At 48.4% G+C, this 13,966-nt stretch overlaps 1 protein-coding gene across 2 annotated transcripts in view; it reads right to left on the bottom strand.

Moving 5' to 3' along the window:
• VKORC1L1 (vitamin K epoxide reductase complex subunit 1 like 1) overlaps positions 1–7,217 on the bottom strand; it is a 58,910-nt gene extending 51,693 nt beyond the window's left edge. The window contains exon 1 of one of the 2 annotated variants that reach the window (XM_004599403.3): positions 6,734–7,217. In XM_004599403.3, the coding sequence (XP_004599460.2) occupies positions 6,734–7,074 (341 nt within the window). In that variant the 5' untranslated portion in view covers positions 7,075–7,217. The remainder of the gene's footprint in view (positions 1–6,733) is intronic. The other variant, XM_004599402.3, reaches the window with a different exon arrangement.
• Positions 7,218–13,966: the final 6,749 nt, after the last annotated feature.

Below are 13,966 nucleotides of genomic sequence, written 5' to 3'. Positions count from 1 at the left end.
CACAGCCCAGGTGCAAAACTCCTGGCTGCGTGTGCAGTAGGTCCGCAAGACTCAACAGCTGCCTACAAAATGACTACCTCCCCCTCCTCCCCCAGCACTGATCCAACAACCTGTTCCTCTCCTACGTCATCCCTCTGTCCTTGGCAAACCCAATGCAGCCTTTACGATGGCCTTACCTCACTTCCCGTTATCCAGCAGGCAAGACAAGGCCAGCTCCTCAACAGGATCCCAACACTCTAGAAACTCCGTGCGTGAACACCATTCCTTCACAGCAGTGTCTTGGTTTTCAATAAGACCGTTGTAAATAAGCTCAAGTTATAATACTAACTCCGGATATTCCAATCGTACACATTGCTAATTAAAAAAAAAAAATTCTGCTTTCTCAGCACTAGATCTAAATGGAGTTTACAGCAGTAGTGAAGGGTCTGAACTCTGGGGCCTGCACGGATTACAACGAGGACTCTGCCGCTGTATTAATCACCTTGGATGAAGTTTCATTAGTACTTTACTTACCTCAATTTTCCCATCTGTAAAATGTCAACAAAAGTTACCTCCCTTATAGGGCTACTCTGAGATGAAATAACGCATGAAAAGCACTTGGAAGGCTGCCTAGCGCACAGTAAGGGTTACCTACAAGTATGAAGGTTTACTTCTTACAAGCGGCACTTCAGACTCATTCTCCACGACACTTACTCCTTGTTAGACTCTTGAGTTTACACTGGAGTTCACTGATTCCGAAACTTCCACAATGATAACATTGGAATCTCTATTTGAATTCTAAATTCTCCATGGTCAAAACTGTCAAAGTAAACTTTCCTTCACACACCAGCAATTTTGCTAAATATAAATAAGCTCTTGAAGCAAGATTCAAATTAGAATGTAGAGTAGGATGCCATTGTGTTTAAAAAAAAATCATGGGGAGCTGGGGTTGGCAGCATAGTGGGCTACCAGGTGAGGCTGCGAGGCCAGCACTCCAGCGGACCCTAGTCTGTGCCCTGGCTGCCCCACCTCCGATCCAGCTCCCTGCTGATGGCCTACCCTGCTACGCACCAGGAACGCCTGAAGGAGCGCTGGGCTCCAACCTGGCCCAGCCCTGGCCGTGACAGCCATGATGTGGAGTGAATCAGCAGGTGGAAGAGACCTCTTTCTCTGTTTCTCTCTCTCTCTCTCTGTAACTCTTTTAAATAATAAAACAAATCAAATTTCAAAACAAAAGTGGGGATACTTTGGTCACGTGTGCTCTTGCGCATGCACAGCCCGGCTCTGGAAAGTTGCAGGGCTGCCTACGGAAAGGCAGAAGTGCATGCCAGGGGCAAGAAAAACGAAAAGCGCCTTTTCACCCTCAATGCTGTCAGCCTTCGAATATGAAGAGGAAATGCACTCCCCCTACAAGAGTTCACTGAGTACCCTGGAAGAGCAGCTTCTAGTTCCAGGCAATTACCACCTGCATTACCGTGGGCAAGTCTCAGCCCTGGAATCTCAACTGGACAGACAGGAACAGTGGCTATTTCTAGGCTCTGTCCTAATTCTAAAGGTTTCTTATCTCAATAGGGAATAGGAAGCAAAGAGATGATTTAAAAAAAAAAAAAGTTATGAAATCAGTACTAGCCTAACATTTTGTAAAACAAGGCATGTTTTGAGGAGTGGTGATTTTCAAATAATATTTGTGCGGGTTTTAAAATCTACATAGAGATTTATTTATTTTACTTGAAAGAGTTACAGAGATAGATTTTCCAACCACTGGTTCACTCCCCAGATGGCTGCAAAAGCCAGTGCTGACCCAGGCCTTCCACGCAGGTACAGGGGCCAAAGACCTGGGCCATCCTCCGCTGCTTTCCTAGGCCAGAAGCAGGGTGCCGGATTGGAAAGTGGAACAGCCAGGACACAAACTGACACCCATACGGGATGCCATTGCCAAGAGATGGAGGAGTAGTCTGTTATACCACCGTGCCAGCATCTATTTGTTCACAGAACTATAGAATTATTAAGCCCTCTAATCTTTAAACAAGCCCTTCTTAGAGTCAATGCAACTTATCTATCTGTAAAGAATATTTTGCATGGACCTGGCGCAACAGCCTAGTGGTAAATCCTCACCTTGCACCTATCAGGATCCCATGTGGGTGCCAATTCATACCCCGGCTCCTCCACTTCCCTTTCAGCTCCCTGCTTCTGGCCTGAAAAAGTAGTGGAGGATGACCCAAAGCCTTGGGATCCTACATCCACATGGGAGACCCGAAGGAGGCTCCTGGTTCCTGGTTTCAGATTGGCTCAGCCGTGGCCATAGCAGCCACTTGGGGAGTGAACCAGCAGACAGAAGATCTTTCTGTATCTCCTTCTCTCTGCAGATATGCCTTTCCAATTAAAAACATAAATCTTAAAAAAAATTCTGCATGCGATTTGTTTTTAAAATTATTTAAGTGCCTTTAAGCCTTTACAGCATGCCACCAAGTAGTTATGAAACCTGTTCTACTTAAGGGCATTTATCACTACCAGACACTGCAAAAGAAAAAGTAACACCTCGGACCCGGCACGGTGGCTCAGTGGCTAAATCCTCGCCTTGCACGCACTGGGATCCCTATGGGCGCTGGTTCATCTCCCAGCTGTTCCACTTCCCATCCAGCTCCCTGCTTCTGGCCTGGGAAAGCAGAGGATGGCCCAAAGACTTGGGACCCTGTACCCAAGCTGTACCCCCAGAAGAAGCGCCTAGCTTTGGATTGGCTCAACTCCAGCTGTTTTGGTCCCTTGGGGAATGAACCAGTGGACGGAAGATCTTTCTTGTCTCAGCTTCTCCCCGTAAATCTGTCTTTCCAACAAAAATAAATCTAAAAAGAAGAAAGAATAACACCTCCAATTAATAACGTCTATCACTAAATACATACTATATTTTAATAGACACACGTATCATCTTGGATTCCAACATTCATCCGGCAAAACAAGTTTCAGTATAAGTACTTAAGCAAAACAATAGGTTCAACGAAGATAAGTAACTAACTTGAGGCCACAACTGGCAGAGGTGCCCACCAAACCGAGAGCAAGTGCTTACTTAATGTCCTCTGGTGGACTGGTGCAGGGCTGTGGTGGAGTTTTCCATAACTTATGCAAAAATGAAGTAAAGTAGCAAAGGAACAACCAAGCAAACTTTTCAACAAAGCTAAATGCTCCATCTAAAGGTCTTTTTAGCCCGAGATTTTGCTCTACGATTTTAAAAATCAAAATACCCTTTTTCAAAATGAAGTGACCATGGATAGATTGTTATGTAAATTACTGCTCCTATTTTCATTGGCTGTAATTGGTCAAATTTTAAAAGTGCTAATTTTATTACACTCTCTCCATTATCTGGGAAAATACTTGTTTGAAAGGGAAAACTCTGGAATCACTCCCTAACATAATCTATACCTCCCAAAATATCAGAGAACTTTACACACACGCCCCCCCCCCAAGGTTCTCTCTTTAATATGTACTTTATTCTAACTGAATTAGGAAATTTAAGATTGAGAAATGAGAGCAGAGGTCGAGCACTACAACAATCTCATGAGTGAACGCTGGGTCCTCGAACAGGACTTCCCTCGCCATGGTTTTCCTTCTAACCTGACTTCTCTCATCCTTCACCTTCAACTCTAACTGAAACCTGGACTCCAACTTCTCCCCCAAATAATCACATCTCTGAATATTACCACTACCCAGCAATCAAGATTTAAACAAAAGGAACTTGAGGTCTCCGACAACCTGCTTCCACTCGAAGTCTTTTTCAGAAAACTTTTATTCTAACCACTTCCAAAAGGAGGTCATAAGCTGGGGCCAGTGTGGTGGCGGAGCACGCTGATCCTCCACCTGTGGTCTCAGCAGTCAACACGGGCTCTGGTGGAGTCCTGGCTAGCCGCTCCACTTCCTGATGCGGCTCCCTGCTTATCACGGTCTAAAAAAGCAGCAGAAGATGATGGTCCAGGTCCTTGGGTCCCTGCACCTGCAGAAAGACCTGGAAGTAGCTCCTGGCTCCCAGCTTTGGACCAGCCCAGCTCTGGCTGCCACAACTTTCTGAGAAATGAACCAGTGGATGAAAGAGCTCTGTCTCTCCCTTTCTTTAACTTTTTCAAGTAAAAACTAAATGTTTTGTAAAAAGTCATAAACCACACTAACATTTTAATTTCCAAATATCCATTAAAAATATATAGATTTATGCATATATGCTTATATGTCACATGTAATTTATAAATAAGTTGATTACGCTGGATAAATTTCTTAAGATTAATTTTATAGTATGCATGACAACTCTGTTATTTTCTTAATTCTACTAGCAGGTCTTATCTCTTGCCTATTCTCCAAGGAGCATCAAATCCAAAATAGTTTACGTAAAAGCTACATAAACTTAGTTCCATTTCCAACACAGTAAATTTACAGTAAAGGGTTTGGCATTGTGACAGAGCAAGGTAAGATGCTGCTTGCAATGCCAGCAGCCCATCCCCAATATTCTGCCTCCAACCCAGATTCCTCCTAAAATATCAGGCATCACTCTTTTGTAAAGAAAAGTCAGCTTCAAGAATTTAAATATGCTTTTCCCATGTTCAATGTTAAAAGGCCCACTAAATTTTCACATTCCACTTGTGTCCAGGGGGAAAAAAAAAAACCTTAAAATTAGCAAGAATTGGGCCTGGCGGGGTAGCCTCATAGTTAAAGTCCTTGCCTTGCACACACCAGATCCCATATGGGCACCGGTTCTAATCTCAGCAGCTCCACTTCCCATCCAGCTCCCTGCTGGCAGCCTGGGAAAGCAATCGAGGATGGCCCAAAACCTTGGGACCCTGCACCTGCATGGGAGACCCAGAAGAAGCTCCTGGCTCCTGGCTCCTGGCTTTGGATCAGTGCAGCTCTGGCCGTTGCAGCCACTTGAGGAATGAATCAGTGAACAGAAGATCTTCCTCTCTGTTTCTCTTCCTCTCTGCGTATCTGAATTTCCAATATAAAAGAAAATAAATCTTAAAAAAAAAAATAGCAAAAATTCTGCATAAATTCCATATCAGTATAGAATCAAAAGTTGTTTTTTACATTTTGTTTCTTCCACATTTGCAATGTGCTGCTGCAGTCTTTTCATTACGCATTTATTCATTCAACTCTGAGTGCAAGATACTTCTAAGTTTAAAAACCGCTTCCAAAACTAAAATTTACATGAAAATGTTTGCAAAAGATACACTTGGTGTTTCTCAGAACTAAGTCCAGTTAGCCTTTCTAACTTTCAAAAGAACCAACAATGAAAGGGAGCTTTTGATCAAGCTGATCTAGTTTTCGCTGTAAACTGACATTACATTTCAAATGCATTTTTTTTTTTTACAAAATCCTTACAGCATGCACAAAGTAACTATGTTCTACCAAAAAAGCTACAAGAATTTGGAAGAGATGGAGCACCTAGACCTTGAAAGGGCTATTCCGTAGGGAAAAAAAGATCAGCAAGTCTGCAAACAGAAACAAGACAAACTCCAACGCTGGCTTGCTCACAAAACCACCAATATGTGGGTCAAAACGGAGCAGTGAGCTATACGTGTCTGTCTACCTAGCAATTTACCATCAACAGGAGGGCACGAAATTGCTCAAATGTGACTACTGCTAACAAACAGAAAACTATCAGGCACAGTTTTGATGAAAACGACAACCTAGGAGTTTTGAAATCATTTTTCACTTTTGCTAGGTTTTAAAATCATCGTTCCCCTAAGGGGTAGGAGGAACCAGTTACTTAATGCAGTAAACTCCTCCCCCCCCCTTTTTTTTAAAAAAATAAGTTGCCTGGGAATATTCAGTGCATAAATATTACAAAGGAAAAATCAATTGCAACTTCGAAGAAAAAAAAAACTAAAATCAGCAGAACTAGTTTAGCACAGTGGTTTTTTTTTTTTAACCTTTTGTGAGTATCCAATTATACTCATCAACGACATTAAGACACCCTAATTTAGCTTAAGTCGTTATCCCTGAGCACGACATGGTCTCTTCCTTTACTCAAATTAAACTTAAGCTGGGCTCAAACTCTGATCAATTCTCCTCCCTGAGCACCTTAAAATACGCAAGGAGAAATCCAAGAAATCAGACACGTTAAATGCCGGTATCTTCTTCCAGATTGGGGTCAAATTCGTGTGTGTCACCGTTTCAAGAAGTCTGCAAATTCTCCTTAGCGCCACAGAGTACAAAGAGGCCTGGCCGAGGAAACACCTGTCCCCCCCGCACTGGGAAAACAGTCCCTCTGAGCCCACGCCGGCCACGCAGCCCCGGGGCTGCAGCCAGGCAAAGATCGCGGGCGAGACACCGGCCCTCGCGGCTCCCCGGGACGGGGTCCCACAGCCCCAGATCCGACACCCACAGGCGAGAAGCAGGAAACCTGTCAAGCCTGCCGGGATCCACCCTCGCTCCTCCTCCTCCTCCTCAGCCCGGCCCCAGGCAGCCTGACCGCTCCGCGTCCGCCGCTCCGGGTCCGCTCCGGCCTCCCGCTGCACTCTGCCACCTCATCCCTCCTCGCCTGCCTGCCTGCCTGCCTCCACCCCTGCGCTCGGGGCTGCACCGCCCTCCCACACCGCACCCCCGGAGCCGGACCCGGGGCCCCCAGCGCCGTCGCTCCTCCTCGTCCTCGCGGCCCTGTCCCTGCCGTCCCCAGGCCCGAGCCCCCCGGGCCTCGCGCGCTCCCCCACCCCCAGCCTCCGCCCCTGGCCCCCCGCTCGGCCGCTCCGGGCCCGCTCCCCCTCAGCCGGGATACCTGGAGGTAAGGGCGGCGGAGCACTTCACCCAGGGCCCCAGGTCGCAGAGGGCCCGGTGCTCAGGGTCCCGTTCCTTCTCCCGCTCCACGTGGTAGGCGTAGATGGAGAGCAGGATCCCGGCGGCGCACACTGCATACCGGGCCACCCGCTCCCACCGCGGCACCGACACTCTCAGCAGGACGGGCGCCGCCATCTTCCCCCCTCCTCCTCCTCCGCCGCCGCCGCCGCCGCCGCCGCCGCCCTCCGCCTCCACCTCAGCCGCCGCCGCCCGTCGGGGCCCGACCCAGCCGCCGCCGCCGCCGCCGCCGCCTCCTCCGCCGCCGCCGCCGCCGCGCCCCATTGGCTCGGCCGCCCGCTCCCGGCCCCGCCTCCGCAGGCGCGCGGCCCAACCGCCCCGACCGGAGCGAACGGGCAGGGCGGGGAAGGCGCGCGCGGGCGCGGAGGGACGGGGCGGAGCGCGCAGCCGCCGGGCGGGCCGGGCGGCCGGCGGAGGAGGAGGCTGAGGCGGCGGCGCGGCCCTGCGCCCGGGGCCGGCGGCCCAGGAACTGGAGGAGGAGGCGGCGGAGCGGCCCAGCGCCCGGGGCGGGCCTGCGGGAGCCGGTGCACCGCGCGTGACCGCCCCCGGCCCCGCCTCCCGGAGCGTGGCCGGTCGCTTGCCATCCTCCTTGCCTTTTTTGTCCTTATCACTTGGCATTTCTGACCCGACGCGCGCGCAGCTCCCGGAGTCACTTCCCATGACCTGATCCTCCCTGGCACCGCCTCCAGGCACCTGTGAGGGAAAAACTTTGTGGGTTTTTAATGCCCGGAACTAGTTTTTAAATTAAGCAGAGATTTAAAAAACAAAACAAAACGCATACTCAGTTTAAATGATTTATGAATGCGTTGCTTTTCTCAAGCTAAATTCAGAGTAGTTTAACATCATCCATATATTCCTTAGAAAAATACAAGGATCAACTGTAAAAATCAGATTTCGAGAAAGACATGTCACGATGCAGCGAGAAGCCAGGAGTTGGGAATACAGGGGCTGCAGAGTTGTTCAACTGAGTCCTACATTTGGTTCCGAGCTTCCCGGTGACCAAAACCAAAAGGAAATGACATGCAAGTGATTCTCGCTGTTTCGGAGAAGCGACACTTGGTTCCAGGAGGTTGTATGTGGTGATTTCGAGCCATGGTCAATGTCCTCGTTGCTGTTATCTGCTGGGTAACGAGTCAACTCAGACTTTGTAGCTTAAAACAGGCAGTATAATGCCCTCACAGTTTTCTCTAGGTAAGCATCTGGGTGCACTCTGGGTTCGTGGACTCAGCGTCGCTGGAGTGGCTTCGTGTCCACTGAAGGCTTGAGGATCGTATTTCCAGCGCGCTCATGTGGGCTGTTGGCAGGCTTTAGGCCTCTGGCTACTGCGTGCGGACACGACTTCCTTGCCACTTACACCTCTCCATTGAGGGCAAGGCTTGTGGTAACATAATTAGTCTTGTAAGTGACATCCTATCACTTTCACAGATGCTGTTGCCTAGAATATAGTTCCTAGGTCCAGCCAAGGCACCTGATTGCATTGGACACGGACACCAGGAGGAGGGGATTTATGGCTGTCTTCCACCATCCTCAGAAAGATTCCCACTCGAAGTCTACCTGGACTCTCTCTCCTGCAATTCCCTTTCTAGATCCTTGCACGCTGTGAATGAGATCTATTGATCAGCTGTGTTTTCACTTACCCTGATGGCCTGTGAGGTTTATCCATTCTAAACAGCAATTATTACTCCTCATCGCTGTGTAAATCATCCTTTCTATGAATAACCACACAATGCTCTTTAGCCACACTGCTGATGGGCATTTGGTCGGTATTTGGCTACTAACAAAGAACATTGCCATGAATATTGTGCAAATACTGCCCTTGTTAGTTCAGACGCTCTGAGAAACAGGTGCCACGGGTGAAATCAGGTGTGCACAAGAACTACCAGGGAAAATGTCCGTGGAGGAGAAAAGATGGAGGTGGCAAGTAGACCAAGGCAGACTCCAGACCACAGATCAATTGAACAATTTGTCCCTGGCCTGCAGGTCAAATTCCCAGAGAGGGGAATATGGGTTTGTTTGTTTTTTTATGTATGGTAGATGCTACTCATTGATTGAAAATCGTCGATGACTGTTCTGCCCAATTTTTTTTTTTTTCTGCCTGTTCTGCAGTACATAATCCAGTCTGATTCTGCCACTCACTGCAACTCGTGGGCTGTGTATAAATAACCTTCAACCGCCCATTGGTTTCTGACATTCTCAGGTTAATCAACATGATCTCAGCGTCTGCTTCACGTCACTTGGCATACATACCCAAAACATCCAGTCCTATTGGAACAAATACAAAGGAAATTACAAGACCACAAGAGGAACGTGTTGCCATGTATCGGACTCATTATTTGCGGCATGATTGATTGGGAAATGAGGCTTTCAATTCCCTTTTGCTGTGAAAATCAGGATGAGTTCCTGCTAATTAACATGATGCTTTGATTTGGTTTTTGGAAGTTTTAGTACAAATATTCAAGGACTAACTCTTTTGCTGAATGTCTGAGACAAGTCGTTCAAGCAGTTCCAGTCCGTATGCAAGCCTGACACTGTGACGGCTCTATGGTCCTACTCAGGCTGTTGAGTTGGATTAGAGGAGCTCTTTAGAAAGCCCAAATGGCCTGGATCTTGTAACCTTGCCTGTTCACAGGCATTGGCAGGCCTCAGCATGAACGCTCTGCTGGGCTCCCAGCTATCACAAGTCGAGGCTATTGGCCAACCAGCCCCCTTGCAACAGGCTGTCTTGAAGTGAGATCGGAGTAGGGTGCCGCCATGATGGCTGCACTGACAGTTTTGCAAAATGCCTATGCTACTTTAAACCCCCACCCCCTGCTAGTAACAGAGAGAGCCCCTGTTACTTTCCGTCTTCACCGAACCTTGGCATTGTCAGTACTTCCAACATCTGCATTTTGATGACTCCATAGATGGATTGTGCTGTGGTTTCAAAATGACGTTTCCCTGATAAATGAATTTGAGCACCTTTTCACAGCTTATTAGCCACTTGGGTATTCTCTTTTGTAAAATACCTTTCACATTTTTGTCCACTGTTTTACTTTTTGTGGTTATTTTTAGTCGTGTGTGTGTGTGAGAGAGAGAGAGAGAGAGAGAGAGAGAAAAGCTAACTTCTATAGGGCCGGAGACCAAAGCATTCCTAAGGAGTTAGAAACTCAAGCCAGATCTCCCACACAGGTGACAAAGATCCAACTACTTGAGTCATCAACTACTGCCTCCCAGGGTGCACGTTATCAGGAAGATAAAATGGAAGTGGAGCCAGGACTCCTTCCCGGGCAGTCAGATACCAGATGTGCCTTGATTTCTCAGTCATTGGTCCATTTTGCTCACTTTTAAAAATAAGTTGTCGGGCCCGGCGCCGTGGCCTAGCGGCTACAGTCCTCACCTTGAAAGCCCCGGGATCCCATATGGGCGCCGGTTCTAATCCCGGCAGCTCCACTTCCCATCCAGCTCCCTGCTTGTGGCCTGGGAAAGCAGTCGAGGACAGCCCAAAGCTTTGGGACCCTGCACCCGCGTGGGAGACCCGGAAGAGGTTCCTGGTTCCCGGCATCGGATCAGCGCACACAACGGCCCGTTGCGGCTCACTTGGGGAGTGAATCATCGGACGGAAGATCTTCCTCTCTGTCTCTCCTCCTCTCTGTATATCCGGCTTTCCAATAATAATAAAATCTTAAAAAAAAAAAAAAAGTTGTCTGGGTCAGAAAGTTGCTCAGTGTGTCTCTCGCAGGTGTCTTATCCTGCCTGTCCCCTCCCTTCAGGCTGTTTTTGTTGAACAGTAGAGCTGACTTCTTTGAATTCCTTAGACACACGCCAACACTTCTCTTTGTGCGTTCACGTGGATGCCCACAGTTCAGCTAGCTCTTCCTAGGGAGAGGCTTTCCCACCTCTCTTGTAGTAGCCAGAACTGGCGACATAAACCCAGACAAGAATAACGTTCATGGGAGGCCACTGATTTGGACTACGTTCTGACACCAGTCCGAGCAGACCAATCCAAAATGGAGTCACTCATGTCATCAAGCTGTTCTTGATCTGACTTGCTGCAAAATCAGGTAAAAAGTGCTACTCAAATTTCTAAACAGGCCAGTTTTAGCAGGCATGACAAAGAAGTCCCATCTACTCTCAGTCTTTCAAGGAAAGTCACCTGAAATAACAGTGTTAGCCAGTTTGTCTTTTGTATCATGCTGTTTCCTTGTTCCTGTATAAATTACCATATGCAAATCAACTGTTCTGCCATAGCACCATAGGTACAAAGTGTCTTATCTATCCCTTTACCTGATTGATGAATTGTTGATAAAAGCCAATTAGAGGGCCTGGCGGTGTGGCCTAGTGGCTAAAGTCCTCGCCTTGAAAGCCCCGGGATGCCATATGGGCACCGGTTCTAATCCCGGCAGCTCCACTTCCCATCCAGCTCTCTGCTTGTGGCCTGGGAGGGCAGTCGAGGACGGCCCAAGGCTTTGGGACCCGCACCTACGTGGGAGACCTGGAGGAGGTTCCAGGTTCCCGGCTTTGGATGGGCGCACATCGGCCTGTTGCGGCTCACTTGGGGAGTAGATCATTGGACAGAAGATCTTCCTCTCTGTCTCTCCTCCTCTGTGTATATCTGGCTGTAATAAAAATGAACAAATCTTTAAAAAAAAAAAAAAGCCAGTTAGATTCTTAACCTAAATGTAGTTCATTTCTGTCTTACGGCTTATCTCTTAATTCCACTATCAGAAATACTGATGGGCCTGGTGTGGTAGCCTAGTGGCTAAAGTCCTTACCTTGAATGCTCCGGGATCCCATATGGGTGCCAATTCCCTTCCAGCTCCCTGCTTGTGGCCTAGGGAAAGCAGGGGAGGATGGCCCAAAGCCTTGGGACCCTGCACCTGCATGGGAGACCCAGAAAAAGCTGCTGGTTCCTGGCTTCTGAACAGCTCAGTTCTGGCCATTGCGGCCAGTTGGGGAGTGAACCAGTAGATGGAAGATCTTTCTGTCTCTTCTTTTCTCTGTAAATCTGCCTTTCCAATAAAAATAAACCTTTGTAAAAATACTGGTGAAAAATTCTGACTTACTGACCAACCTAGGACCCTGTATCTGAAGAGGAAGAGTACTTGGGGATGGAAGACCCACAGATTAGCTTCGACAATGGACAATAGAAAGCAAGAAGATGCTGCTTCCAGAACTAGGAGAGGAAACCAGGGAGACAAAGAGAGGTGGATCTATTGATTTGTTCCATAGATATTTATTGAGTGTCTATTTTGTGCTGGGCAGTTGCAGGGGTTGGTGCCACAAAGCAGATGATGACTGAGATTCTTTGCCACAGACCTCACATTTTGTTAAAAAGATTTATTTTGTTCTTATTTGAAAGGCAGAATGATATAGAGAGAAGGACAATCAGAGAGAGAGAGAGAGAGAGAGAGATCTTCTATCCACTGGTTCACTCCCCAAATGGCTGTAACAGCCAGAACTGAGCCAGTCCAAAGCCAGGAGCCAGGAGCTTCATTCAGGTCATCCACGTGTGTGCATGGACCTAAGCACTTCGTCATCCTCCAGTGATTTTTCCCAGGCACATTAGCAGGGAGCTGGATTGGAAGTGGAGCAGCTAAGACTAAACCAGTTCCCATATGGGATGTTGGTGGTACAGGGGGCGTCGGCCTGCTGTGCCATGACGTTGACCCTAAGACTCACATTCTTGTAGGGTGCTCTCAACAAGAAGGCTTCATAGGAAGGAAATGTGTTCCCAGGCATGTAAAGCTTATTATCTCCCAGTTGTAGACAACTGCCTAGGTTGCATTGTACGTACACAAGTGTTCTACTGCTGGGAGAAAAGCAGGTAATAACTGGTTGGCATCATGAGCCTAGGCCTGGTTAATTCCAAATGTGTGTTAACTATACCAGTAGAGTTGCCTATTCTATATATTTTATATATAGTTTAAGATATATATATATATATATATGTGATATATATATATATAGTTTAAGATCTGTGATGGTGCAGATGCCAGAACACCAGCCGACAGGGTCTGGTAACCCACACAGAAGTGTATGTGAGCCTTGGGTGGCAGGCAGGACCCCAGACTGGCATAGTATACACTGCTGGAGGACCAGGTTTGGCGATCTGTGTGCTCCTGGACCTGGGAGGCTGTGGATTGCTCAGGGGAAGGGGTCTGGAAATGTGTGAGAGGGAGGGTTACTAAGGAATAATGTGAGAGGTGAACAGTGACTTCTGGGGAACTTCCACCAACTAGGCTACTGCACTTGCAGGGAAACGAGGAAACTGAGACTGGGTGGTGAATACACACACCCACACTAGGAGACCAGTGCTGGGATTACTGGCATCAACCACCACATATTGGCATACGAAAGCCATGGCTGGCGGGGCCTGCCAGTGAGTGTTGGGCAGGGTGTGGACCACGTTAGGCTAGGCCATGAAACTAACCAACTCACAAGAGAACTGGGTCTGTGAGCAAATTCTGTGGGGGATCATGTGCTCACCCCTGTGGGACTGCCATACTAGATGGTTGACTCAAGGGTTGGGAGTGGTGACAGGCTGAGCTAGGCATGACCATAGAGATCAACAACATTCATGGGTATTAGGGTTGGGAATAGGCCAGGCTGATCCAGGCTATAGCATGCACAGGTGCACCCAGGTATTAGGCATGGTGTGGATCGGGCTGCAACACCCACAAGTACACACAGAGGCTGAGATTGGAGGGCAGACTATGCTGGGTAAGGCCCTAACACCCACTGGCATGTGTGAGTCTGAGAGTAGACCAGGTGGGGGAACTTGGGGAACTCTCCTTGTGGGCCATCACTCCTGTTGGTGAGTATGTGAGTGAGGGCTAGGTGACGGTCAGGTCAGGCAGGGCTCTGTATAGTGGCGGGGTGTAAGGCAGGGCCAGGCCAAACCATAGCACACTGGCGTGCACAGGAGCCAGGATGTGGTACAGGCCATGCCAGGCTAGGCTAGGCTATCACACTTACTGGTTTGCATGAAAGTCAGGGATTGGGGCAGACTATGCAGGGCTCAGCTCCAGTGAGAGTTGGGACTGGGGGCAGGCCAGGTTAGGCCAGGCTGCAACATCTGATGGCAAAGGCCATGCTGGGTGATAGGTTATTGCAGGCTGGGTTGGAGCAACCACTGACACATGTAAGATCTATGGCTGTGAGCGAGCCTGGTAGGGCA

This window comes from Ochotona princeps, chromosome 24 (assembly GCF_030435755.1).
Source record: "Ochotona princeps isolate mOchPri1 chromosome 24, mOchPri1.hap1, whole genome shotgun sequence".
NCBI classification, from domain to species: domain Eukaryota; kingdom Metazoa; phylum Chordata; class Mammalia; order Lagomorpha; family Ochotonidae; genus Ochotona; species Ochotona princeps.
This window is presented reverse-complemented; position numbering and strand designations above follow the sequence as displayed.